The following is a 27,042-nucleotide window of genomic DNA, read 5'->3' on the forward strand; positions in this document are numbered from 1 at the left end:
CCCTAGGTGAAACGCTGTGGTTGGTGGCATGAAAAGGCTCGGAGCAGATCATCAATTCCCCTCGACCTTCAGATTTATGAGTCTGCAAAGAGTTTGGCTTTGTAGGTTAGTGATGGAGCATCTGTGTGCCCAGCTAGAGGTGCCTGCAGTGCTCCGCAGCGACCTTCTGCCCCGCACAAGGACGCCTTCCCACAGGATCTGGTGCAAATGTGAAACGGGGCTTGCAGAAGCCCCCACAGGCCACATTCAGTGTTAACCCTGACGCTGCTCATGGCTGCAAATTACTCATCGGATGTCTCTTGGCAAATACAGAAAAGCTGAAGCAAAAGGGCAAGGGGAAAAGAACCGGAAAATTAACTTCCCCAAGGCTTTGACGCTGAAGAAAGCACTCTGCTCACCCCGCAGCACTGCTGGCTGCTGCAGCATCCCCCCCATTCCCTTCACTCATCCTGCGTGGTCCCAAAGGAGCACTTCCTGGCTCTCCCCGAGCTGCGATAATGGGGGTTATCACTTACAGCCTTGTACGTGGGATATTTGAGGAAAGGAAGGGGAGCTGCAGCATTCCAGATCTACACCAAGAAGAAATTAGAACATGCCTTTTTATGGCAGGATCTACCAGAGATAATAGAAAATAGAAATTCAGGGTGGGAGGAATCTATTCCCATTCCCCAAAAAAATAGTTTTGCTGGTTAGTTTCTTCCTGGAGGCAAACAGCAGCAGCAGAGAGGATGGCAGCCCCATTCATCTCCATACATTCATCCCTGCAGATCCCAGGTGATGGGATGGTGCCACAGGGCAGCGAATGGCAAGGCAGCAGAGTGGGCGGGAGGAAAGCCCAGGTTGAGCAGACACCCCCAACTCCCAGCAACAATGGAACCACAGCAAGACACTGGTGTGTGATGCAGGGGATGATCCTGAGGCAGCTGCACAGCCCATCCCACACAACCCATCACCTCACTCAGCCCATCACTCCACACAGCCCATCACCTTGCTCAGCCCATCATCCTGCACAGCCACTGCCCAAAGCCCTATCTGAGGAACTTCTCCATCTGCTTCCTGGGAATGGCAAAAACTGCTGCCCTCAGACCTGGTTTCAACTCCCCACCAGTTCCTCCATGGCCAAGGGACCCTCCTGGGCACCATCCTGTCACCCAGCCATAATCCTCACCCACACCTGGGTGGCTTGAGATATTTCCAAACCAGCCACAGGGCACATTATACCCCAACAGTGCGGGGCCATAGGAAGCCCCATTCACTCCTAACATCTGGAAGGAGCAAGAGAAGATCGGACACTGCAATGCTCCACTCAGTACCAAGTTTTGGACCCGTCAGTACCATCACTGTCCCGCACACACACACTTCCACCATGAGCCCTTCCACTTAAAGTCTATTTGTTTGTTGGGTGTTGTCCTCGTTTTGATGGTGTTTGGTGATGGGGAAGGGCAAAGGGACGCTTGCTCTGCCTGCACCAGCCCTGGGGAGCACCCTCCCCGTGGCACCCGGGCTGTGACAGTCAGGCTGCTCTGCCTGAACCCAAGCCCTGACCCGGCTGCTGCCCATGGGAAGCCTCTGCTCCATGGTCAGCCCAGGCGGTGCTGACCTCCCGCAGGGACACCTCATGGCAGCGGCCAGCCCAGCGGTGTCACTGACACCAGCCGGGAAACCCGAGCTCTTTGCCATTTAAACTGCATGTGAATCAGTACCGCTGCCCACATTCATTTCTAAATATAAAGGAAACCTGAAGTTGTACGCACAACTTGGCTGCTCCGTTCACAAGAGCTGGATCCAAACATGGGGGCTGGATCTGAACACAGGGATTGGATCCGAACACGAGGGATTGAGCAGAGCGGTGCCACTAACAGCAGAACCTCAGCACCTCAAGGGCAGCCATGAACAGAAGGGGAATTGACAATGGATACGTTCCTGTTTGACTTCGCAGTCAGCCCTAGCGCTGCGATTGCTGAAGAGGATTTAACTGCCTGTGATTCAGAGGAAGATACCGAGTCCTGGGTTTGCAAAGCACTCCAGTGACTGACAGCATGGGAGATCCCCAAAGGGGGTCCTCTGCCTGCGCCCACCCACAGCAGCACCCACACGCCCTCGCCTTTAACGGGACTTCCAAAGAAGACATGCCAGGACAAAGAGAACCCCGGCAGTATATCACCGCCTTATGAGACACGAGGTCGACAGCTGAGAGGCTTCAGTCGCCGAGGAGATAATGGATGCTGGATAGTGTCCAAGGCTTTGAATCCCTCCCAGCTCCGGAGAGCTCACAAACCAAGCAGGATCTGCCATCTGTCACCACCGCCACCCCGGCCCAGAATCAACACAGCCCACGACTGCCCTTGCGAGAGGAAAAGGGATCTGCTGTTCTGCTCGCTCGCAAGGTGATGCACACCGGCATAAAAAGCAGAAGCAGAGGACATGGCACGTGTGCCATGAGGCAGCTCTGGTTATCTGCAGTACTTGGGTGGCCAGCAGGACATTCACATGCCCCAGAACCTATGCCAAACTTCTACTAATAAAGGAGTCAGTCACCACCTCTTGTGACTGCAGAGAGCTTTCCAAATGCCACAGCAAAACCGGTGCAGAGAGGTCCCCTTGCGTCAGCCTCTGATTTAGAGCCTTACCCTTCTGCTTCCTCATTATCCCTACATTATCAATTTTGCATAGGTTAACACTGACAACTGTAACAGCCACCACGGGCTTTGCTCAGTGAACAGCTTCACAGAGGGGAGAGAAGGGGGAGCTGGAAGAGGAGAAGGAAGGATGTTGAAAGTGAAACACAAAGATTCAAACTTTCTGAAGGGGGAACAGAAAAGGAGGGCTGGCATTTGGAGGGAGCAAGGGAAAGGAAGTCACTTTGCAAAGGAGTCAGGCTACAGCTTCTCCAGTGCAGACCAAGTATGACCCAACTTGCTTTGCATGGCTGTGGGTGATGGAAACCCAAACCCACCAACAAGAAACCACTGCAGATGAAGCCGTAGTTGTCCCAGACATGCTACAGAACCAGCTCACTGACAATCCCAAGACCTGTTTGCTCCTGCACGTTTCAGTGCTCAGATTAGGTCCATGTGAATGCTGGTTCAGAGCACAAGGCACCTATAGGAAACACCACAACCTCCCTCTTGCCATCCTATCATTAAGTGTGAGATTAAGCTGCTGGGCAGATGCAGCATGGCTGCACATCAGGACCAGTTATCAGAGGAGCCCCACAGCATCGGCACCAAGCTCTCAACACCTTCTCTCCTCCTGAGCACCCAGAACCACAGGGCCAATGCTTTGGGCACAAGGGAAAGACAAGCTTGAAAGGTCCAGGTAAGACTGTGTTAAAACAGGCAAAAAAAGGCCCAAGGGGAAAGCAAGAGCCACAGGCAGCATGCAACACACAAGAGAAAATAATTAAGAAGTACTGTGGGAACAACGTGGCAGGTATGAGATTAAACCAAAGCTCTCAGCTATTCCTTTGAGGATTTTAGTTTGCATTTGGGAAGGCTGCCAAAATCCATAGCGCAAGTGAGCAGGACACCAGTGACTGCACCAGACCTTTGAAAGCCATGTCCTACACGAGTCCTACCTTAGCAACCTGTCAGTGGTGCCCTGGGACCTCCCGGCCTCTAACAGCATGGGGTCCTAAGAGCACATTCACCACAATTAGGTACCCCACAAGAGCCTCTGTTCTCGGCTGGCGAGACTTCAAAGCAGCACAATCTACTTGCCTTTAACACACAAGATACTCACCCATTAATATACTCAGCAGCTTTTGAACTCTGGAGTTCACTCCAACGATTCGGTAGAGCCCTTGCTCATTTATCCCTAGGAAAAAATAAAGAGCTTATTAGGAGAATGTCACAAGAGCTACCAACATTTCTTTCATTTCTTTGACTTCTCTAATAGCAAAAATAATTAAACCCTCTCACCAACTCCACACAAAGTTATAGAAGAGGGTAAAATCTGGTTTGATGTCAAGGCTTTCTTGTATTGATTAAAAGTATTACCCTCAATTAGCTCAGGAATAAAAGATCTAAGGAGACTTTTCTACCACCCCACAATCAGCAAGGGAGTTATGGCTGCAGCACAAACGATCTGCACTTAACAAACAACACAGGGGCCTTCACTGTGTAAAGGGAGCTCAAATGAAGTCCCAGCTTCAGTCCCTTCACTCATTTTGCACCTCCAGCACATCCCTTCCTAACCCTGCCCTGCCGTATGCTCAGCCCCTGCTGACTGCAGCCGCAGGGTGAATGCACATCTCAGCAAAGGCAATGCTGAGCACACACACAGGGTTTATCTGCTATGGGTCTCCGAGGGGTAATGAATCATTTTGCTCATAAGAAGAAGCAGGTAAGCAATTGCTCCTCTCCACACAGCTGCGAGGCCATCCGCCAGCCCAAGACCACCTGGTGATCTGCTCTACCTCTTGTCTCGACAGCGTGTATGCACTTCTTGATAATGCTGAAGCCGATGTTATCCAGCTGGGCAGCTGCAGGGGGAGAGGAGAAAGAAGGGATGAACACCTCACAGGGGGATGGCTCCACATCGGGCACAGCACTCACACTGACAGCAGCACTGGACCACGGCTCGGATGAGGTGGGGAAGGAGGAGGAGGTAAAGGGAATCATACATTATTTTGATACAACAAACCCTTGGAAACAGCAAGCAGTGTGCTTGAGGAGCCCCAGGGAACTCCTGCACATCCTTCCAGCTCTCCACCCAGCTAACCAAGCTGGAGAGATGCCTTCATCTTGAGGCCATCTCCATCACCACTGGAGACTGCTGGTGTAGGACTGACCTCCCAGGCTTTGCCTGGGGCACTGAGGTGCCCTGGATTTCTTCTAGGGGCTTTTGAGGTGGTTTTGTGCAGATGCAGGTTTTCTCAGGAAGCCATATGAGAGGTTAGAGCACTGGAAAGTGACAGTAAAAGAAGAACTGGGAAAGAAACAAACAGAATAGAGAAGCAGTAGATAACTGTGAGCAACCACTGTGAAGGAAAACAGTAAAGCAATCAAAAGAAAGGTGAAAGTGTGGAGGTAGAAACATAACATGGAGAGGAGAGAGCTGATGATGTAGCAGGGGAAGAGTGATAGGGACTGGGAGATGGGAATGGATTTCAGGTCAAATCTCTGGAAGCATCTCCGGTGCCCAGGGAGAGGGGATCTGGGGAGCCAGACAGCACCACCCCAATGACTGCATCCTGCCTGCATCACACTTGGGGGGGCAGAAGTGTCCGCCTCAAGTGATGCAAAGGCCAAGCTAACCAATACTGTCTCATGAATACTACTCATTATACCCCATTCACCCTCACTCGATGCAGATGTGCACAGTTCAAGAACAGCCCCTTCTTTTATTAGCACAAATGAAATATTTATTTGGTGCAAATTAGGATGTCCTGAAGGCAGCTGCCTCTGCCTAAGAGCAAGATCTAAAACATGAGAGTTAATGGGATGTAAAACTCAATTAACTCATGCCATTGCAGGCTTTCACATTTAATTTCAAGGAATTACTAATACACGGGTCCAAATACCTGCTGGAACAATTCATCTTGTAGTCAGCTCCCCACCACCACATGGGAAACACTGCCTGCAGACAGCTATTTGTTAAGAAAATGACTTCTCCCCTGTGTAAAGGTTTAGGAAACCTTCCATACAGCAGAAGCCTGCAGGAAAGCGTGAGCAGGGTGCCCTGGGATACAGGCCCACATCAAAACCCTTTTAGGGATGCATCTGCCCCTGCCACCGTCTAGCCTTCCCTAAGGGAATGCCATGTTATAAGGGACACAAAACTGCATTTGACGGAGAGCACAGCGGGCAGGGATCAGAGCCCAGGGCTGGCAGTGTCCTCACAGCACGGCACGTGCAGTCTCAGCCCTCGCATTCCCCTTGTTCACATCGTTACTTAATCACAGAGTCTCTGCTGCTCCACGAGGAGCTGCCAGCTGATGGGCTGCCTGTGGCTTGCTCAGTGCAGGCCCTTCCTAATCACTTGTTTTGAGTTCTCTGCTGGTGGCGTTTATTGTTTGATGAATGGCACAAGAACCTGAAACACTGACACAGTAGTGCAGCTCTATTATGTTTTTCTGGGCAAGCACACTGAAGTGCCAAGCCAACATAAGCACACAAGTTGCAGGATGCCTGTGCCATAGGATGTGTGAATACCCCAAAGCTCCCGGGGCCTTTGCTTGGCACCTCCAGCGCTCTTCTGTGCTGCTCCCAAGCACTCTGCAGGCATGGATGCAGCATAAAACCAACGTGCCATACCCCAGTGGGTCACAGCCTGCTACAGAATCACAGTCACAGAAAGGTTTGGGCAGGGACACCTTCCACTGGAGCATCTTGCTCCAAGCCCCTGTGTCCAACCTGGCCTTGAGCACTGCCAGGGATGGGGCAGCCACAGCTTCTCTGGGCACCCTGTGCCAGCGCCTCAGCACCCTCACAGGGAAGAGCTTCTGCCTAAGAGCTCATCCCAGTCTCCCCTCTGGCAGGTTAAAGCCATTCCCCTTGGCCTGGCCCTACAGGCCCTTGCCAGAAGTCCCATACCCCAGATCACTGACAAGCACAAGGATACCTGAGAAGCAAGAAACCATGGTGCACAAACCCTTCTGAACAAACAATCCCAGTCCAGCAGGCTTTATTAGCCTTGGCCATAACCCTGATTTCTTGGTACCCCAGCATGGTCCTGTTCCAGCCAACACCAATCACCACCTTCGGGCTCTCCCCAGGCACTTGAAGTGCCAACCCATCCCATAAATCAGCAGCGCTCCCCCAGTCCCTTGCATGCCTGAATTTGAGCAGAAGACACCTACAAATGCATGACCCCCCCAGAACCCACCCCCCCCATTGCTGAGTGACGGGCTGGGACCAAACCTTCCCAAGTAAGAAGCCACCCAGTCCTTCTGGATGGGAGCGACCAAGCATAATCCTCCTAAGCAGGTGAATGAGCTCATCCACTCGTTGGCAAGCTCTGGATCAGGGAAGGTTAGGGATTTATTTGCAGTAGTTACATCCAGAAATAATATCTGATTAAATACCCAAAGTGCCTTTCTTCATCCTTAAATTTCACTTCTAATGAGCATTGTAAAAGCCTGATTTCCCCTCCCACAGAAGCAGCTTCTCTTTATCTCATTCATTTACCCAGTGATTCAGTACAGCTGCAGCACACATCACACCTGGATTGAGATCTGCTGCTGCCCAGATCTTACACTTGCCCCAGCAGCAGATCTTACACTTGCCCCAGAGCCCTGAGCTTTGGCTCAGCAGCTTAGACCCCACTCAGCTTCTGGTCAAGAGTGGCTGCAGGTCAGGATGTGGGGAGAAAGAAGGGGCAAATGATGGCTTCCCAGGGCTGGAGAGCAATGCTGCATGAGCGTGTCCATGGAATGCAGCTATGGCCAGACCCAGCCTGCCTGTTATGGCCCCATCCTCGTCCCTGCTCTGCTCCATGCCCTGGCAGCAGGATCAGTGCAATGAGAGGGTTCAGCAAGATTGGCAAAAAAAAGAAGAAAAATAAATAAGAAAGCCCCTGTTCTGCCAAAACCCCACCAGAGCCACGTCTCCAGCCAGGCTGACCCCAGTGAGAGTGCAGTGAGAGCTGCTGCTGCAGCAAGGCAGGGGCAGGAATACATGAACAGGAGGAACAGGACCCCTGGCCCACCTCCAATGGATCTAAGTCATTGTGGAGCTGCCTCCTGCCATCCCTGGGGTCCCGAAATGGAGGGGGAAGGCAGCAGGGAAGAGCAAACGCAGAAGCCTGGCCAATGTGCTCCTCCACAGGCACCCCTAATCCCCAGCCTGGATTTGAATCAGCCCCTCTGCCATAGCCAGGAGTGGATTTACAAACTTCTATTACCAGAGCAGTATTTTCTCCATTCATGCATTCAAACCCACAGCAGGGGCAAAGCCCACAACCCTGCCTCCTGCTATTCCCTCTCCCTGAGGCTCTCATTCCCCAGCGGAAAGATGTAAAACACAGCTCCAGGCCAGGCTCCGAGCCACCAGCTCTTCACACAAGAGCAGCATTTTGATGCAGAACTCACACGCAGTATTCATACTGCAGAGACGTATTTTACATCAGCAAAGGCGATACACGTCACTTGTATTACACACACATGCAACTTATCTGACCTTTGTGTATCAACACAGTCCCAGCACTACCGAGTTGGTCTCCTCCTGTTCTATTTTTGCCTAGCAGATTATTTCTATTTAATCCACTAATTCCTCTCCTTTACACTGATATGGTGTATGAGAGCATCGGGAAGGGGTAAGACAACTGAATCAGCTTTGCCCAGCTTTGCTGACTCCAGCTGTGTGCGTCGGTCATGGCCACACAAGGTCACAGCGAACTCTCCTGCATCCCCATGCACGTTTCTGTGCCACACAATGATGTGTCACCACCGTTACCGTTATGGATTCTGTCCTAGGCTCTGTGGAATGAAGGGCTACGGAGAAAGGGAGAAACCAAGAAGCAGAGACCAGAGAGAAATGAGTCTCAAAGTACCAGTGAGCTCCCAAGGTTTGGAAAGGAGGACTGGGGAGGGCCAGGCACCTGCTGACGGGGCAGGCAAGGAGCTTACAGTCTGTGAAGAGCTTATGAAAATAAAGACAGCTTTTGATGGAGTCCTGAACTAACAGGAAACCATGTGGGTATGGAAAAATGAGAGGGAAATGGTGGCAGGGGAAGGGACAGGAGTTCTGTGATTTTCCATTCAATAAGCATAAACGGTCTGTAAGATCTGTACTCAGAGAGCAGGGCAAGTCCTCCTGGTTTGCCACCCAGTGCATGCCACCTGGCTCTGGTGGCTCACTGACACTGCTCACCCCCACGGCTCAGCACTGCTTCCTCCCAGCCCCGAGGAAGATCAGGATACATCACCCTGCAGGCCCATGGCCATCTGGCCACACAGCACAATGCAAAACCCGAAAGCTCTGTAAAATCAGATAGAGGCCAAAAAGCAGAGCTCGCTACAGCACCGCGAGTCTCCTTCAGACCAACCGGAGCACAGGCAGGAAGCAGAGGTACACGGGTTTTGGGGTCAGGAATTGCATCCGACTCCACTCAATCACTGCACACATTACGAGTCCTCATAGGAAGCGCCTGTATCAAGGGCTGCGTGGCAAAAAGCCAGTCTCTGAATCAACTCTAAGCATAGCTGGTGAAGCAAGCAGTTCACTACAGACACAGCTCTAACAAGGGCTAAAGCAGAGTCAGATGTCTGCACACAGCAGCAGAGCCCTGCTCGGAGCCGTGTGTGTGAAAAATTGCCACCAGAGGGTCTGAAGCCCTGCTCTGTATACAGCCTGCACCTGAGGGTGCCAACACACTCCCCAGTGAGGGGGAAGAACAGATAAAGGAGACAGTTCTCTTGCTTAAGACAGACATCAAAATGGAAGAGGTACTAAGACACTTTGCTAAAGCCTCCCCAGCTCATCTGGTGAAGACATGCAGGGAGACACTTGGCATTTGGTGTCCCCATCAAAGTCTCCCTACCCTTTGCCAAACCCTGAGCTGCTCCAAGGCAAGACTGGCACGTGGGCTGCAGTACCACCAGCCCTGCAAACAAACCCCATCCACAGCGCTGGGCTGTGAACCCACATGGGAGACAGCCATGGGAGCTGCCACCAGCCTGGGGACAAACTGGCTTCCTCCTCAAAGCCACCAGCACATCCCCAGCACGGGCATCCTGCTGGGATTGCAAGGGGCTGGCAGCACAATGTACCCGCCGCAGCCATGCTCCGTAACCGAAGCACAGCAGTGGTCAGCAGCACCATTCAGCCCATTCTGGTAGCAGCACGTGGGCACTTACATGCCAGCAGCAGCCACCATAGGCAGCCCCATCATCTGCAGACCAGCCTGGCTCTGCCCACACCTCTGCTAACACAGGCCCTTGATGAGGCCATGGACAACTAAGCATGGGCAGGAACTGGGCTTCAGGGTCAGAAAGAGCCTGGCAGTGGAGAGCATGAGTGAAGCTCTCACCTAAGGGAGCCCTTAAAGAGGTTTTCACAGTCCCAACCTGGGATCTGTTGCAAGCTTGGCAGCTGAAGACTGGGATTAGACCATAGGAATAACCCTGGGGAAGTCATGGACACACTTGACTCGAGCTCTTACCACCTCTAAAGAGCTGCTGTTACTTTGCAGGATGACTCCAGCGTAAGTCACAGCCCCAGGAGGATTTCTGGCTGACAGCACGTAAGATGGGAAGGTCACGCTTTGACAAGCGCTTCTTTCAGAAGTGGTAATTACTTCACCAAGCCTTCCTCCAACCCCTGGTGTTTTTCCCTGCTTCTGCATCACCCCTCAACAAAACTTAGACGATGGTTATTATAACACGTTCCTTGAGCCAAGTCACCACGCGCTGTCCTGGCAGAGGTTGTGTGCAGGGAACATGCAGAGCAGTGACAGTTCATAGCCAGGGTAGGACATGATTGAGCAAGTTCTCTGAGCCTCAAAAAACTCACTTGGCTCCTCGGTAAATGATGGAGTGCAAAGCCAGGAGGAATACATACAAAACGAGATGTATGTGCAGCCAATAGCATGGAGGGAAAGGGAGAAGGCACATCAGAGAGAGCAGAGAGGACAAAGAAACTGTTTTGTGCAAGCACCCAAAATGGGCGTGAGGAACATTATCTGCAAATCATACCTATTATTGTGAGAAAAATGCTTCTGCTCCAGATGAAAATGCCCTGGCTGAGGCAGCATGAAAATGAACTCTTTACTACCCATCAACCCAAGCTGGGCTCCCCGTGACCAATGGCTTCAGGGGAAGGAGGGAAGGGATCAGAGTTTTGAGTATTGCAATTATAGCAATTCAAACCTACTGGGAAATGGCTCAATTAAGGGTTTTGAAACACAGGACAGATGAGCCAGGACCAGGTGCAACTGCTCCTCTAGGAAGGAAATCAAGCACTTTCTTGACTTGAGCCTGTGACTGCCCAAACTACAATAAAAACAGCTTTTGTATGTTTAAGGGCTCTTGCTGACAATCCTGACTAGGTAGGACCTCCTCACTCTTTCTATTTGTGCTCCAATTCCCCTTTGGAAAAGGCACACTCCTCCTCCACATTCTGGTTCAGAAAGGAGAGCTGGTTGATCCAAGATGCCCCCTGCACCATGGCTGTGATAAGGGACAGGAGCTGGTCCCAAGGCACCCCAGCATCACTGCTGCAGTGATGGCAGGAGCAGGCAGGAGGGAACATGTCGAGGTTACTGCTGAGCACTGCTCTCCATGGGCTCAAGTCCCACCATTGAGCTCCTGCACCAGTTGGCTGCTGGGCGCCAGATGCAGCTCCACACTGTGGCCACCCTATGGTCCCCACACCGAGCCCCATTACCCCACATCCCTGCCCAGGGGAGCACAGCCCAGCCCGGTGCCACCAGCACCAGCAGCTCAGCATTTCCTGCTGACCCTCCAGAGCCTGCACACCACAGCACAGGCACCTTCCCTGGGGTCTTATTGGGAAGAAATACTCACTGCCTTCGCTTTGGTTGTCCTTGTTCGAGTTGTAGACCTGGAAAACACAAGAAGAAAGCCTTATGAAGCCCTGGATGCACTGGGAAGGGACTGCTGACGCATCTGGGATCACCACGACTGGGGTCTGCTGTCAGGAGGACCTGCCTTGACCTCTCCCAACAGCGAGGTCCCCAGAGACCACCCCAGCCTCCTGCATTGAAAACCTCACGTTGCCAAAGCTTTAGAGTGGTATTGAAATAACAACTAGGGCAGGTTTGAAAACAAGAGACTGTAAACGGGATGGACTAGGTAAAAACTAGATCTAAAACTAGAAACTACAGCAGCTTCTAAACAAAACCACGGTAGGGCTGGACCAGCTGACATTTAAAGTTCTCTTCCAACCCAAACTATTTTATGATTCATCTCCTCTATGCTCTTCTCAAAGAGGTTATAAACTTAGAGCAAAGCAGACAATTCCCTTTGCAAATTACAGGCAGTGCAGGACTATCTGGTAGGTACAACTTGGTCAAGCAGCAGGAAGCCACCCTCACAAGTGCTTACAGCCTGCATGAAGGAGTCAGGCAAAGATCAAGAGAGTAAAAGAAATGTCATTAGCTTAGAGAGGACTTGAAATACATAAAGATGAGGTAACGCATGCAGTGACAGAGCCACCTCCTGAGCCAACACTGGGGCTTCACCCCCCTCCTGTCTTCAAACATTATCATATCACAGAATCACAGAACCCCAGCCCAGTTTGGATTGAAGGGACCTCAAAGTTCCTCCAGCTCCAACCCCTGCCACAGGCAGGGACCCCTTCCACTGGAGCAGCTTGCTCCAAGCCCCTGTGTCCAACCTGGCCTTGAACACTGCCAGGGATGGGGCAGCCACAGCTTCTCTGGGCACCCTGTGCCAGCACCTCAGCACCCTCACAGGGAAGAGCTTCTGCCTAAGAGCTCATCTCAGTCTCCCCTCGGGCAGGTTAAAGCCATTCCCCTTGGCCTGTCCCTACAGGCCCTTGTCCAAAGCCCCTCTCCAAATTCCTTGTTGGCCTTCTTCCTCCAGTCCCTACCACTACTACACTTTAGTTATTTTATATTAAAGTAGTGGATATATTAGAAGAAAAACAATGGCAGAAGGTTTTAATCACAGCTTGAGGACGATTTAAAAGCACAGCATACAGAGAACTGTGGCTGTAAGCAGCTCAGCTCAGACAGGTTGTATTTCTCCAGCTCAAAGTGTTTAAAAATAACCCTTCCCCAGCCCAGGGCAGTCACACACACACACACACACACACACGGTGCTGTGTGAGTGCCACAAGCAGCAATGGAGCGTGGCAGCATCCATTAGAACAGGACAAAGGCCTGTGCAGGGTGGTACCCACAGCATCGCCGTGCACACCCTTCCTCTGCTGGGAACAAAGCTGGGAGCCCCTTCCACAAGGAGCCGAGCCCGGGGAGCGGAGCCCATCACATGCTCCCTCCAGAAATAGCAGGCAGGGAGGGAAAGTTTCCACAGGCGATGTTGATAGCAACACACGAGGCAGCAACAGCCACACATCCGCAGGGAGCAGGAGAGGCTCCGAGCCGCAGGCAGGCGGTTCCCAACCTTCCGCTGCAGGCTCCCAGTGACCGACATTAACACTGAGGACAGGGATCCGGAAGCCACCCTCGGGTACAAGGCTCTGGTCCCTGCTGTTGGGGTGCCCACCAAGAGCTCCAGCAGAAGCACAAGGCTGGTAGCCGGCAGTGTGATGTCCCCAAAGGAGCGGTGAGCACAGACCTCAGCACCGGCTGCCCCAGCACCAGCCCAATACCTGCATCACCCACACCAGCCACCCCACAGAGGGCTCTGTGTCACGTAGCACATCACTGACAGCCACTTAAACAGATGCCTGCCTTGGAGGGCATTCAAACACGGGGTATTCCCGTGCTCCCCTGCGGAGAGCCACCGGAGCTGCCACTCCATGGACACACTGCAGGGCAGAGAGCAGCTCTCACCCCACACACGGCTGTGTTAGAGAATGAAATGAACCTGATCCTTTTATCTTTAACAGAGGGAGGAGACCTGTCCCTCAGTGCCAATCCAGGGCAGCAAGACACTTGCATCACCTCCACAACCCAGGACACAGTCAGGGAAGGACAAATCTAATGGCATAGCTCAAAAGTGGGGGTTTGGGCAGAGACTGAGCCCTCAACACTAATTCCCATCTTCCTGGAACATTTCCCAAGGAGCACGTTCCCTCTCCCCCAGCCAGGGCACCTAGCTATGCCATGCAAGACAAAAGTAGAGCTTTTTGTTTGCAAGAGAAAATCTATCATCCCACATCTGGAACCTGGGGGATGATTCAGCAGCAAACCCAGCTGTAGTCAGCACATGAGCTCTTCTCCAGGAAAAACTCATGTTTATATTAAGAAAATAAGTGAAAAGAGGGAAGGAAACCAAGAGCAGGCTCCCCCCACACACACACACACACTGCTGCCCTGGCCATGAAGTCAGCCTTCCCCAAAGAACCTTCTCTCTCCAACTTCAGTCCCTCTGTTGAGGACTCATTGAGGGGACACAGCTTGAGGTAACTCCTATTCCGAGGCTTGCAGAGGCACAGCCTTCCTCTGGGATGCCACACTCCAAGCCCTGTGCTGCGCCCTGGCTCACCCAGACACAGGGTTACCACTACACACAGTACCAGGGTGACTGGGCTCTTACAGCTTTGCTTTTCCATCCTTCTCCCAGTGGTCTCCTCTGCTGCCCTAAGGAGGAGTGCAGCCTAAAGGACCAGTGCTGCAGCTCAAGTTAATGTGCACGACGCCATCAGCTGCAGGGAAGAATGTGTCTGCCTGCATATCCCTTCTTCTAGTTTGGTTACATGAGATTACAGAGAGGCTGTTAATCATTAGAGACGGATCTTTAATTAAAGAGGAAAGGACAGACCAGGAAACACAAGATGCTCATGCCATTAATTGCAAAGCATGCACATGGTAAAAAGAAAATTTCATGCAACCATAAAGCAAGGAGATAATGTCATCCTCTATCCATCTTGTTAAGGACAAACCTTTTATCCATTGTCAGTGTGGTAATCCATTAACACCACTCTACAACATCAGGGTTTTAACCAAGCCCCAATTCTGCAATATCATTTCCTTCTCCAAGGAAAACATTACTTTTAAAGAGAAACCATTTTCCTGCACCGCCTCAAGCCTTTTGAAGAGCCAGATTTTTTTTTTTTTAGGATAAGAGAAATTTTCCAGGATTAAATCACAGAATCCCAGACGGGTTTGGGTTGGGAGGGACCTTAAAGCTCACCCAGTTCCAACCACTGCCACAGGCAGGGACACCTTCCACTGGAGCAGCTTGCTCCAAGCCCCATCCAACATTCCTTAAAGGTAGGTCTGCTGCAGGGCTTAACACACAAAGATGCATTTCAACATTAAGCCTCACATGCAAGTCAGTCAGTTGATGGAGCAACCTCCCTCCCTGTGAAAGGGTGCTGCATCTTAAAGAGGTTCTTACTATTCATTACACCCAAGTCTCCATCGATTACTGACAAAACTAAAGTTACAGACTGTGCAGACAGGAGCATGCTTCCCCTGCACCATCCTCCTTGTAGCTCCATCACACCACCGTGCTGTCAGTTCATCCTTACAGCACTACAAACAACTATAAATCAAATCACTTCTGCTAAGTGAGGGAGCACTGGAGGCCCTATGCTCCCCATGCACAACATGCTCTCCAAGCCACCTGTGAGCAAGCTCCACAACCCAGCCCAAACCAGCAAACCTCAGTGTATGCAGAACCTCAGCACTGCTGGGGAGACCACGGTGAGCAAGGGGTGGCACGGGCTCTGACAAGAGTGCCAGCACGAGTGCAAAGGGACAGTGTGGCTGCACCCTGCAAGGTGACCACATTTAACATACAAGAGGTCTGAGAATAGGAGGGGATGGGCAGGCAGCTCTGCAGACACACATCACCCAGCACAGAGCCAGATGGTAAGATACCATAAAATACGTGTGTTTTTATATATACACACACACACCATTTTCCTGTTGTTAACACACGCTAGAGAAAACAGACCTAAACCCAGAAAGCTTCTCATGAAATAAAAAGCTTCTTTCACTTCTCAGTATTAGTCACTGACAGAGGGGAGGAAATTTGAAAGCAGAAAGCTTTGCTGAGAGGTGAAGAGCCTGCGTCCCACATACCATGGGTGGGAGCAGACACAGTGATAGAAGTCACAGAACTGGGGCCAGTGACTAACTGGGAGCCAAATCCCGGCCCTGCAGCACTGAACTCACTTAAACATCACACTCTTACTATTCCCATTTATTCATCTCTTCAGGGCCAAAATACCTTTACTAAGAAGTTTCAGAACTGATGTGTATGGAAAAGGATATATATTAACCTAGCACATTTGCAGCCCTTGATGCCTTGAATTTAGTTTTCTACGTTCATGCTGTAGATGGTCAAACATTTTGAATAAAATCAGATCCTATCTTTTTTCAGTGGAAGCAAATGCTGCTCAAATTCTGCAGAATCACTGCGATTTGGAGGCAAAACCAAGGCATTTACAACTTACTAGTGAACAATTCTACAGCCACCACTCAGAGCCTGATGCCACCCTCTGTTGTGCACAGAGAGACCAAGAAGAACCCAATCCATCAGTTTTCCAACCTGCTCCTACATAAATCATACACACGAGCACGCAAAGAGCAATCAGGTATGTGGGTGGTTTGGGATGGAGTTGGATTGTGGGAGAAGAAAAGGAAAAGGAAGTATCTGGGGTTTGGAAGGGGAACTGAGAAAAGATGATGTTGAGTAATTTTGTTTCCTCATTTCAGGGTTCACAGTCCTGCCATGGTGTCTATTAACCTCCACAGTGCATTAACTGTGCTCTCACACGCAACTGCATTTGTGCACACATCCTGTAGCTAAATATGCTGCATTCCATGCACAAAGCAGGGTTTTATTTAAAACTCAGAAGGGTCCAACCTAAGCTGTATCCCTTGGAGGCTGCACAGAGCCCAGCACAAAAATCAGCTCCCAAAACCTTTCAGGTTGCACCACGGGCAGGGAAGTCTGTCCAAATGGCTAAAATCTAGAGGAAAGAATTGTCTAGATGCTCAGAGGTGACAGTGATTTCTAGAAAGTCTTAGGTACCAACAGCCACTGGCAGAGTGAGAGATCTCCATTTCAGTCATGTCCAGGCATGGAAGGTTCCACCTTCCATTCCTTTTACCAGTGCTGGGACCTACCCTTCAACCCAGACTTTCCATTTGGACTAGAACTGCTGTCAGAATGGGCCGGTCCTGCCAGATTTCCTCAGTCTCCCTGGAGGAGCGCGGGGTTTGGAAAGCCCTGAGCAATGGGAGGAAATGCTGCAGTTATGCAATTTCCTTGTGATTCATATTCAGAAATCCTCAAAACAACCATGAACGAGTTTTTCAACTTTCAGCTCAGAAGATGCACAAGCCAAATGTGCAGAAACACAAAGCATTATATTCCCTCAGAATTGGTAGCCCGGCTTGCTCGCCAGCCACCCAGGGCAGGCTGTGAAGACCCAGGCAGGAGGAGCACACATTTCACATGGGTGTTTTGCAACCTTTCCATAAGCGAGAAGGGAACATGCAGTGCAAACCAGGCTGTGGACTGGAGCCCAGCCACCGGATTGACTCAGATGGAGCGAGGCAGGGTGGTGTCTGCAGCACCCTGAACACCCCAGAGCTGCCAAGGCCACTGCACGAGGGCTCGCTCAGCCCCACAGCAGGAACCACGTGCTGGGGCTCTGACACATCCCTTTTCCTACCCATTTGATTACCCTCTGTGAGAGGGGCAATAGAACATCCACTTGGAACACGTCTTTTCTCTGAATGTCCTCACTTGGACACCAGCCACCACCTGATTACTTCTCCACAGTCCAGATCCAGATCTCATCCCCTTCAGAGCACAACAGAACCTGAAACACATCAAGATCAGTCCTGGAGAATATGTTTCCAATCCTACGCAAGGAGTTGGAAGCCTGGGAAGCAGCAACCACTAAGGAAAAGGTTTATGAAAACGATCCTGCAAAGCCCGGACACAAATCCCTGCAGGATGATGTTGCACAGTGCTCAGGTGCTCTTAGGAGAAGGCCAGAAAAGACTTAACTCCTGCATCCACTTCAAGCTTTGGCAGCACAATGTCCCCTGTGATGAACTGCAATGAAGGTGATGACAAAGAGGTTCTGCATGGAGATCTCACCCCCATATCCACAGAGAGCCATCTCCCACAGTGTGCCTGTGAATGCCATAGGAATATGGCATAGGCATGCCTGGGGAGGGGGGTACATCACACACCCTGCCCCCTGCAGCAGCAGTGGAGGGAAGAAAAGGAAGGAAAGGAAGAATAAAGATAAAAAGAGTGGGATGGGCATGGGTCCATACGGCGCCAGGCAGGTTCCTCTGCACCTGATGCCCCAGCCCTCTTGGCACCCCACTGCAGAGCTGCTATGCTGGGACACAGCCCAGTAGCAGGATCCCAGCACGGCACAGAGCAGGAAGGCTCATGTACAAAAAGTGTGTTTCCTTGTTAAAAGCAGGACACCTGGCAACCTTGATGAAATCAGCCCTTGTTTCTGGCTCTGCCTTATCAACCCTGTTCTATTTCTGTCCCAAAGCCAGGATTTCATACTACAAGCAGGATTTTCAGAGCTAGACTACACTGTGTTGTGGCTAGAAATAACCTTCCTTGCTCTTCCAGCCAGAACAACATAGATAGGAGTAAGATCTTCCCAGCCTGCATCCCTGCAGGGGGAGGGAAGGAGAAGCTATGCCTTGCTTCCTAAGTGGAAGACTTGGCAGGGCAGCAGAAACCCACTGTGAAATGCTGGTTTATGTCATTCAGACCAGGGCTGTTCATTTGGAAGAGGGTGGCCCAGGGTCCCTGGCAGCTCCTTCCTTCCTTCCTTCCCAACCTACTGTCCAGGGCTGAACTAATGCATTGCACTCAGAGCCCCCCTTCACCTCCCTCCTCTTCTTTCCCTGTCTTTCCTCCAACACAAATTTCATCTCAGAACTCACACCAGTGCCTGAGCCTGATTTAAAGCACAGAAAATATCCATCAGAAGAGAAGCATCGGGGGCTTCAATCCTCAACACGGGTCCTGCTCCTCTGCCGCCCCGAGCTGAACTAAATGATGGTTCTAATTAAAAACAAGCCCACGTTTTATTACAAGTGCAGGCATTCCCCAGGGCCCCCGAGCCGGAGCGGCGCGGGCTGCCCGCCAGCCATCTGCACTGCTTAGCTCAGCGCGGTTATACAACCCACCGCCTTTGTCACCCAAGGAGCAAAGCAAGGAGAAGGTTACCTGGGAGAACCCGAGGGGAAGAGTACTGGGGTCAAACTATGGACCTATCGCATCTAAACAGCAGAAAGAAACGGTGCAGCAGACACTTGGGGTAGGTGGAAGCGATGGGGAGTGAAGCAGCAGTCTCTATGATAACGTAACTAGAGGTCAGCTACATTTTGGGGATAGCAGAAAGCTACATTTTGGGGATAGCTGCAGTGGGGTTTCACAGAGCAGCGTCTCCAAGCACAGCAGATGTGCTCAGCTCACTCAGGCACTGATTAAAAGTGAGAAATTGCACTCGTTCGACAGCTTCCCCTAAGTTTTCTGGGATGCCTGAGCAACAGCTCACACATCCTCCTCCAACAGCTATCAGTGCTGGAGCCCGGCCAGCGCCCGCTCCCCCAGCACACACACACCCTTCCTCCTTTCAACGTCTACTGACGAACAAGGAGCCTCAGCGCATCCAAATCATCCTCATTTCACAGGACAGCCTTGTCTTCATTTTTCACATCGCTGCAGCACGGACGTGCCTCACGTTCCTGCTTGGAGCACAGCTCTTACACTGCCCGGTCGCTCTGACAATGGCTGGTGGTGGCATCTTTGAGGTGAGACCCTTTGTAATCCTGGGTTTGCAGAGCCGCTCGTGTTCTGCTTGAACACTGCAGAACAGCCAACGTTCAAGGCGAGGTTGGACAGGGCTTGGAGCAACCTGGTCTCGTGGAAGGTGTCCCCCAGGAGAGGGACTGGAAGCACAGGAAGATGATGATTAAAACGGAGTTTCAAAGACCTGACTTTTTTCTGAGGCTGCAGCCACAAGGAGGAAAGAGCCTGAGTTGGGGACTATGGTGGGACTGCAAATCCCTGCTTAAAATTAAATACAAGGACCTTTAAAGGAGGAAAGAAGCAGGGTAGTTCTGCAACTGATTGCACATTGAACCATTTAATTTTCAATGTAAGGTAGAAAAAATACTCTAATAGCCTATTCAAACTGGCAGAGGTTTGTTCTGCTAACATGGAGCTATGCCCCCAGTTTCTACGTGTTTCTTGAATCGCCTGCTCAAATGATTCTAAGCAGAGGTGACTTAAGAGCAGAGAGAAAGGAAACCAAACACGCTCTCTTTGGTCTCGCATTCCAGCTGAGTGCTATGTGCCCCCCTGCAGAGGCTGCCAGCACAGCTGGGCAGATGAGGCCAAAGGCTGCAAACCAGGTTCCCACCAAAGCCATGCAATGGGATCCCTTGATGCAACCACCCCACAACCTCCTCCAGAGCTGGTTCGCCCGCACGGGCCCAGACGCACACACAAGCAGGCACAGCCCCTCGCTGCTGCTCACACACTGCTGCAGTTTGGGTTCCATGAACCACCTCTCCTCCAGGGCCTCTGTGGGCTCCAACCCCCTCTCAGCACCGCGCTCACCTCCGGGCCTCCACCAAAGGAAAAGGAAAGTTTGGGCTGCAGCAGCATCAGTGGGTGTCCCACACACAGGATGTGTTGTACAATGCCCTGCGGGTCTGTAAACAGACCCCCAGCCCTTGCTGCAAGTTTGCCTTGGCGGGTACCAGCAGCAAGGCCATACAAGACCAACCAACAATTCCCCAGCAGAACCAACGTCCCAAAGAGAAAGGAAAACCCATCTCATGCCATGGAACCAACCATCCTAATGGCCAAGTAATGCCCAGCCTCCATAGCAAATTTGTGCAGCACAGACCACAGGAAGGAGTGCCTTTGGCAAAGCTTTCTGCAGCAAAGGTTGCACTGGAGAAATGATGAAGCATTCATGCACAAGAGATGAAAACCAGAGAGGAGCAACTGCTCTGCTCCTGGATGTCCCCAGCAGAGCCCAAAGAGATCACAAACTTTCTAAAAATGGGTGGGATTGCACTTTTAGGTGTCCAGAATGCTCTTTTCTCTCTTTAAGATGACCCAGAATGCTTCTCTCCATAATTTTCTCTTTATGACCCAAACAGCTTAAGCAAAGGACAGAAAACCATCACCCCAAAGCAGCAGTGATCCTGGCTGGGTAAGCTGTCAGCCACTGAAGCAGAGTTTGCTGGAACCATAATTAAAAGCCTCAAGCCAAAGTTTAGGACCTCACTGGCTTAAGTGCTTTAGAATCACAATAAAAGCTTATAAACTCAGTGTAAAGTTACTACTATTATAAGCCTAAAATAGGTCATAAAACAGGAGAGGGAGAAGGGAACAGCAGTAAGAGCATGTGATACAAAGCCTAACATGGAACGTGACACGTTATCATTCCACCTGAAAGCTCTTTTCTCTGAGGATCCTCTTTTACCACCTTGTTCCCAGAAAGAATAAAGAACTTTTGGGAGCAGAAACCTTGAACTGTGGGATGCAACAAGGCCAAGCAGGAGCTCCCACGGGCCGGGTTTTGCCATCAAGCCAGCAGCAGGGCTCATGGTCACTGATCTAACACCATGACAGAGGTGCTGCTCTCGGAGGCAGTTCTGATGCTCCCAGGCACTGTGAGAGCCCCGGTGAGGCTGCAGCTCTGGTTCAGTGGAAGTTCACCAGGGTTTCTGGGTTGGGGAGCACATCAGAGGTGAAAAGAAGCAAGCAATTGGAACCCAGAGACTCAGAGCGGCAGAGGGGAGGGGAAAACATTCTCTTCAGCAGACAGAGAGACAGGGAGATGGAGAAGCAGCAACTGGAATGGGTCAGGTCATGGAAAACAGAACAGAAAGAAAAAATTTGCCATAAGCAAACAAACCCAGACAGGACAAAGGCCAAGAAAAAGCTGCAAAATAAAGCATACACAAATAACCATCCTCCTCCGGAAAGCCCACGGAAACACACGTCTGCGGGATCAGGAGGGTAGGAAGATCAGCATGGAAAAGGCGGTGAGGAAACAAGCTGAAGAGACAGACGTTGGCCAAACCCCGAGAAGCACCACAGAGCAGACGTGATGAGCGCTCCGACATCTCGCCCACGGGCTCTCAAATGCAAAGAGGAAACAGCCAAAGATCCACCATCTGTAGGCAAAGATGCTCTGGGTGAAGATTATTCCACCGCCTCTTAATAATGCGCTTATCCCAGTGGTACCAATTTGCAGCCAATGTCCGCAGAGAAGAGTCCTGCTGACACTATCAGTAACCAGCCTGGTTGGTCCCTGGGCCCTGCCTGATGCTGTACTCACTGCATCCTAAGAGCAAACTGCTGGGCCCCATCTCCATCAAAGAGGGTTTTGAAGCTCTGCTGGAAACACTCAGCTACAGAGGTAATGAGTGCAGAACCAAAACAGGAGAAAGTGACCTCCGAGGAGCTGGAGATGAATTAAAATGCTAAAGCAGATCTGCAGCTTGCAGCAGGTCCCGGCACTGTATGAGAAGGTTGGGCAGGACCGGGGCTGGTGCCCAACCATCCTCCTGTGGCAGCACGGGGCCAGGACTGAAGTCCTTCAAGTGAATTTATTTTCTGAATGAGCCAAAATGACAGGAATGCCGAGGTTGAAAGGACTGGATTGAGTTCAAAAGACATCATTTCCACCGGGGAATAAATCTCTCACCATCCTGTATAATTAGACAAGGAAAATGAAAAACAATTTTAGAAAGAATTCCCAGAAGCAATATGTGAGGAGGAGGTGGGAGGCGAGGGTGCTGCGTGCCGGGCAGGAATGCAAGGCTGGGCTGTGCTGTGATGCCGGGGGTTGTTACAAGAACACAGCAGCCCATCTCCAGAGCAGCAGCGAGGAGTGAGCTCCAACACCAACACACAGCAGCTGCCCCATCCCTGGCAGTGCCCAAGGCCAGGTTGCACACAGGGGCTTGGAGCAAGCTGCTCCAGTGGAAGGGGTCCCTGCCTGTGCAAGGGGTTGGAGCTGGAGGAGCTTAAAGGTCAGTTCCCTCAGTTTAGCATGGTTCAACACTGCCTGCTCCCACATTATGAGGAGGGGAAGGAAGACAGAGGCACAGAGCAGGGAAGCAGCTCTAATTTCAGGCTGTGCCAGATTTTGGGGACAAAGCTGGGAAGTGAGCGCTTTCCCACCCCGTGCAGCACAAACAGCGCTGGGTAAGGCTGCAGGCACCAGCAGCCCGGCTGGGGGGGGGATAGATTGTCCCCCTAGACCCACATCCCCCCAGGCAAGTGGCCAAGGGCAGCCGCAGACCCCACAGAGCCCTGGGTGCAGAGGGGATCCGAGCCCCACTGGGACACAAGTGCACTGAGCAGGCTGATCTCAGCTTGCCATCTAGTGGAGAGTGGCCACGGGGCCTCTCCTCACACCTCCCAGCTCCATTTTGTGCTGCCCGCGGTGCTGGGATGAGCAAGATGAGCCCGACCTCGACACATGGGATACGGCATCACCCCATCACCAGGGTGGCCAACACTCACAGCCACCATGAATGTGTGGTTGCGCCTGCAAGCAAGAGCCCTGCAGGATGGGGCCGTACCAAACCCAGCACCACCAAGGGAAGGCTCTGAGTCCTTGTGCAGGTCCACAGGCACCACTCGCCTCCATTCCCAGCTCATGGGGGTCAATGGGCATGCAGCCCCATGGCCTCATGTGGAGCAGCCAGCACCACTAAACCAGAGTGGGAAGCCCTGGGAAAGTTTCCAGACATCAGAGCAGTGAGGGCTGGGAACTGCCTCCCAGAACAGGAGCAGGAACCTCATTTGCTTTCCAGATGATGGAGCTTCATCACACAAGGGTTAAGCCAAGAGGATCAGGCTCTTCCAGTACAACAGGTCCAGCCCATGGGAGGTCCTAGGACGAAACCCACCAGCTCCTGTCATGCTGCCTTTCCCTTCAGCACCAGCCTGAGCTTCCTGAAGCACACGAGGGACTTTGCACTTTGATCTCGGCTTTGCAAACTTTCGGAGCACATTAAAGAGCTGAAGAGAAGCAAAGAGGAGCAGAAGGAAAGCAGAAAGCGCTGCTGCTGTGTCTCCATTTCAGAGCCAAAGGCATGAGACCAGGGCTCCTCCAGCCTGCGGTGCACTCGGCTGCACAGCATTAACTGTGTCTTTATAGACTTGTATTGCTTTAAAGAGCAAAGCCCAAAACAAATGGAGCAAAGGGCAGCATGAAGCCTATGCCAGAACAGCACTGCTCAGATCCCATCCATGTCTTATTCCCTCTGACAGGATCACAGCCATTAACACTAACTTCTCCATCACCACTCAAGATTATGGACAACGGGTTAATACAGCTCAATGGGGATATGATCTGACATGTTTCATATCCTTAACCCTCTCCGCACCCTCATACCGTGAGGCTCACTCTTCTAGAGAAACGTTTTCACATCCCAAACACTTCCAACCCAGCACCCACTTGTGCCCTCGTGATGTGGGAGTGATTGCCAAGCTCACCGACCTGCGTGGAAGGTACCACAGGAACAACGACATCGACACCTCTCTTGGCTGGCACGGGGGCTGCAGCCTTGGCACAGCCACAGCCTCACCGAAACACACATTCGCTGCAGTTCTGTGCCACAAAGCAGCCTCATTCACACCTCTCCTAAGCCCACAGCCCACCACAGCCACCACCACGGGCCAGCGCAGCCTTATGCTTGGCTCAGGTTCAGAATCACACCACCCTCCACCATGTACAGTTACAAACTGCATCACCAGAGGAGAAAAGCCATCGGAAACTTATCCTAAGTATCTGAACAAACCCAAACACAACTGCTCTGTGACGGAGCTCATTTCTCCTGTTTCCAGCCTCTGTAACATAAAATAAACCCCAAAGTCAACACAGGGGTTTTAGCCAAATGAATACCAAGTGGTAAGAGTTAACAGACTGATGATAGCTATCTGGAGGCTGCTCTGACTGCAAGATGTATAATAAATCTTTTCAAGTTGTGACAAATGTCTTGGCTAATGCAGCCCACATTCTATGTTTAGATCTTACTCAAATGTAATTCAACATTTGGTTTTAATCTTTTAATTATAATTAAGAAACAAACTCCAGTCCACTTTAATCTCTCCACAGCCTGAATCTGCATATGGAATTACTGTCCCCACTATGCCAATCTTCTCCCCAACTCAATACTCAAAAAGCAAAGGAAAACCAGACGTTCTTTCCAGTAGGGGTTTCTTGGTTACAGAAATCCAGTCAAAGCATAGAATGGGTATTTCTAAGAGTCCAAAGGTTAAATCCTTGTCTCTTGCTCAAGGAATTCTCTGCGGAGTAGGTAACATCCCACACCCTGGTGTTGCAAGAGAAGAACCCAAATTGAACAGACCAACAGCTGCACTTGTGCCGGATCGAGGAGGGTAACTGAGGTCTGGGAGTTATCCTGTCTGTCAACACGCACCATCTTCATCAGTGAAATGCCTCTTGGATCCATTTCCATACAGGCTCTATTCCCATGGCTCCTGCACCACACCTGGAAGGCCAGGTTTAAACACCATGAGCATTTAAATGCCATGAGGTATTGCATTAATGCACAGCAACAACCCTTGATGTGCTAGATGAGCAAGCTACCCTAAGCTGATGGGCACGATAGGGAAGAGGAGAAATCTGCAGGTGTCAGCATGGAGAGCTGTGTGTTTGAAGGAGTTCACGTAACCAGATTCTCAAACAGGATAATCCAGGCAGTCCTGCACTGGTTGCTCCACAGCACCTTTCACACGCACAGCACTTCACAAGCACACAAAATCCCTGGCTGCACTTCTGCAACCCAACCCCAACAGACTGGCTCTGCCATTGTGCCAGATCCTGGGAAAATCAGCATGTCAAAATGCAGCTGGATGGATGGATTCACACAGCCCCAGTGCTCGTGACTGCATTTCGCATCCTTCAACACTAGCTCCCAGCAGTGGGAAGTAGGGGAGCTGAAGGAGGACAAGTTTGATTTGGACTAGGAACAAGGACACACACACTTTGTTTCTGAAGAAACTCAAATATGAGCCTGTCTCCAGGTGCCACCAGAATCAGCTTGGGGAAGGAAAAGCTTCTGGGGACCTGCCAGAACCCTTCCTAAGGCATTGGAAAAACAGAGCCAGGCCCCTCACACAGTGCACAGCAGGAGGACAAGAGACACTAGGTGTGAAATGAAAGAGGAGAGGTTCAGAGTGGGGATCAGAAGGATGGTGAAGCAGTCCCAGGGAAGCTGCGCACCCTCCTCCCTCGGATGCTCACTGCACCCAACCAGACAACACCCAAGCAGCCTGCTCCGAGTAGGAGGTTGGACAAGAAGCATCCTGAGGTCCCATTCTACCTGAATTACCCAATGGATCTATGATTCCAGGCTTTACCTCACACACACACTTGCACACACACAGAGCCCTCCTGACCTCTAAACCACCGCACGTTTCAAAAGCAAGTTGCTTGACTGAGCCCAACGTGTGCTTTCCAGCATCCACTGAACAGCCCACGTGTATCCACAGCTCACCTGGCTTTAATGAACGTTTTCTCCCAACAAACAAGAACCTTTTTCATGGATTGGGGGGGATCTGCTCAAACCATTCCCAGTCTGTGGGACTGGGACACCCTGCTCTCTGCGTGGGTTCTCCTCTCACTGCCAGCTCCTGACTCAAGCCCAGCAACACACCCAGGCACCTTCGGGCTGTCCCACAGCAGCCCTGGCTGCTCCAGCTCTCCATAGAGCTTCCTTTCGGATCCTGCCATGCTCCTGGCCAGCCCGAGGCATGGGGGCCCACAGCCTGCTCTTGCTCTGCGTACGGAGGCTGCCCAGCGGTGCTGTGTTTGTTGTTCCTTGCTGGAGAGCCGGGCAGGATGGTACCACCAAGGGAACGCATTCAGAACCAGCCACAGCTCCCAGAGCCTGGCAGTGAAGGCTGCAAACGCATTAAAGGGTAAAAACCCAACTGAGCTGTCTGACAACCCCCATAACCCCTTCTGAAGGTGAGGCAGCCCATGCAGCTCTGCCACAGCAGAAGCAAGCACGGCAGCGAGGAGCCTATCGCTGAGCACAGGGAACCTCACATGAAACCTCTGATTCTCCACCAGACCCCAAAGCAGCCACCAGGACGCAAAAAAGCATCCCTGGAAACGTACAGCATCTTCTTCCACAGCTCCTTCTGCCGTGTTTTCCTTTCAGCACAGCACGGCAGCGTGTTTGTGCTGGCCAAGCCTACCCTCCTCCTTCCCACCGCACCTCCAAGCGATCCAAGCACAGGAGATACAGCATTACCTCAAATATTTAACCAAGGGATTAAACTATTCTGTTGGCAGGAGGCGCGAGCTGCCCCACGGATACAGCTCCCGCGCCGGCTGGCAGGCGCTGCGTGACAGCCTGCTCGCAGCCAGCAACCTGCCCCAGGCTGCAGAGAGCTCTCCACGCTCTTCTCCAAGGCTG

General features: G+C 51.5%; 1 protein-coding gene across 2 annotated transcripts in view; it reads right to left on the reverse strand.

Moving 5' to 3' along the window:
* Positions 1-27,042, reverse strand: part of ARHGAP26 (Rho GTPase activating protein 26) — a 116,098-nt gene that overhangs the window by 54,209 nt on the left and 34,847 nt on the right. For both annotated transcript variants that reach the window (XM_034066688.1, XM_034066689.1), the window contains exons 12-14: positions 11,468-11,504; positions 4,418-4,483; positions 3,742-3,816 (exon numbers count right to left, since the gene is read on the reverse strand). In XM_034066688.1, coding sequence (XP_033922579.1) covers positions 3,742-3,816; positions 4,418-4,483; positions 11,468-11,504 — 178 coding nt within the window. The remainder of the gene's footprint in view (positions 1-3,741; positions 3,817-4,417; positions 4,484-11,467; positions 11,505-27,042) is intronic.

This window comes from Melopsittacus undulatus, chromosome 10, assembly GCF_012275295.1.
Source record: "Melopsittacus undulatus isolate bMelUnd1 chromosome 10, bMelUnd1.mat.Z, whole genome shotgun sequence".
In the NCBI taxonomy this organism is placed as follows: Eukaryota; Metazoa; Chordata; class Aves; order Psittaciformes; family Psittaculidae; genus Melopsittacus; species Melopsittacus undulatus.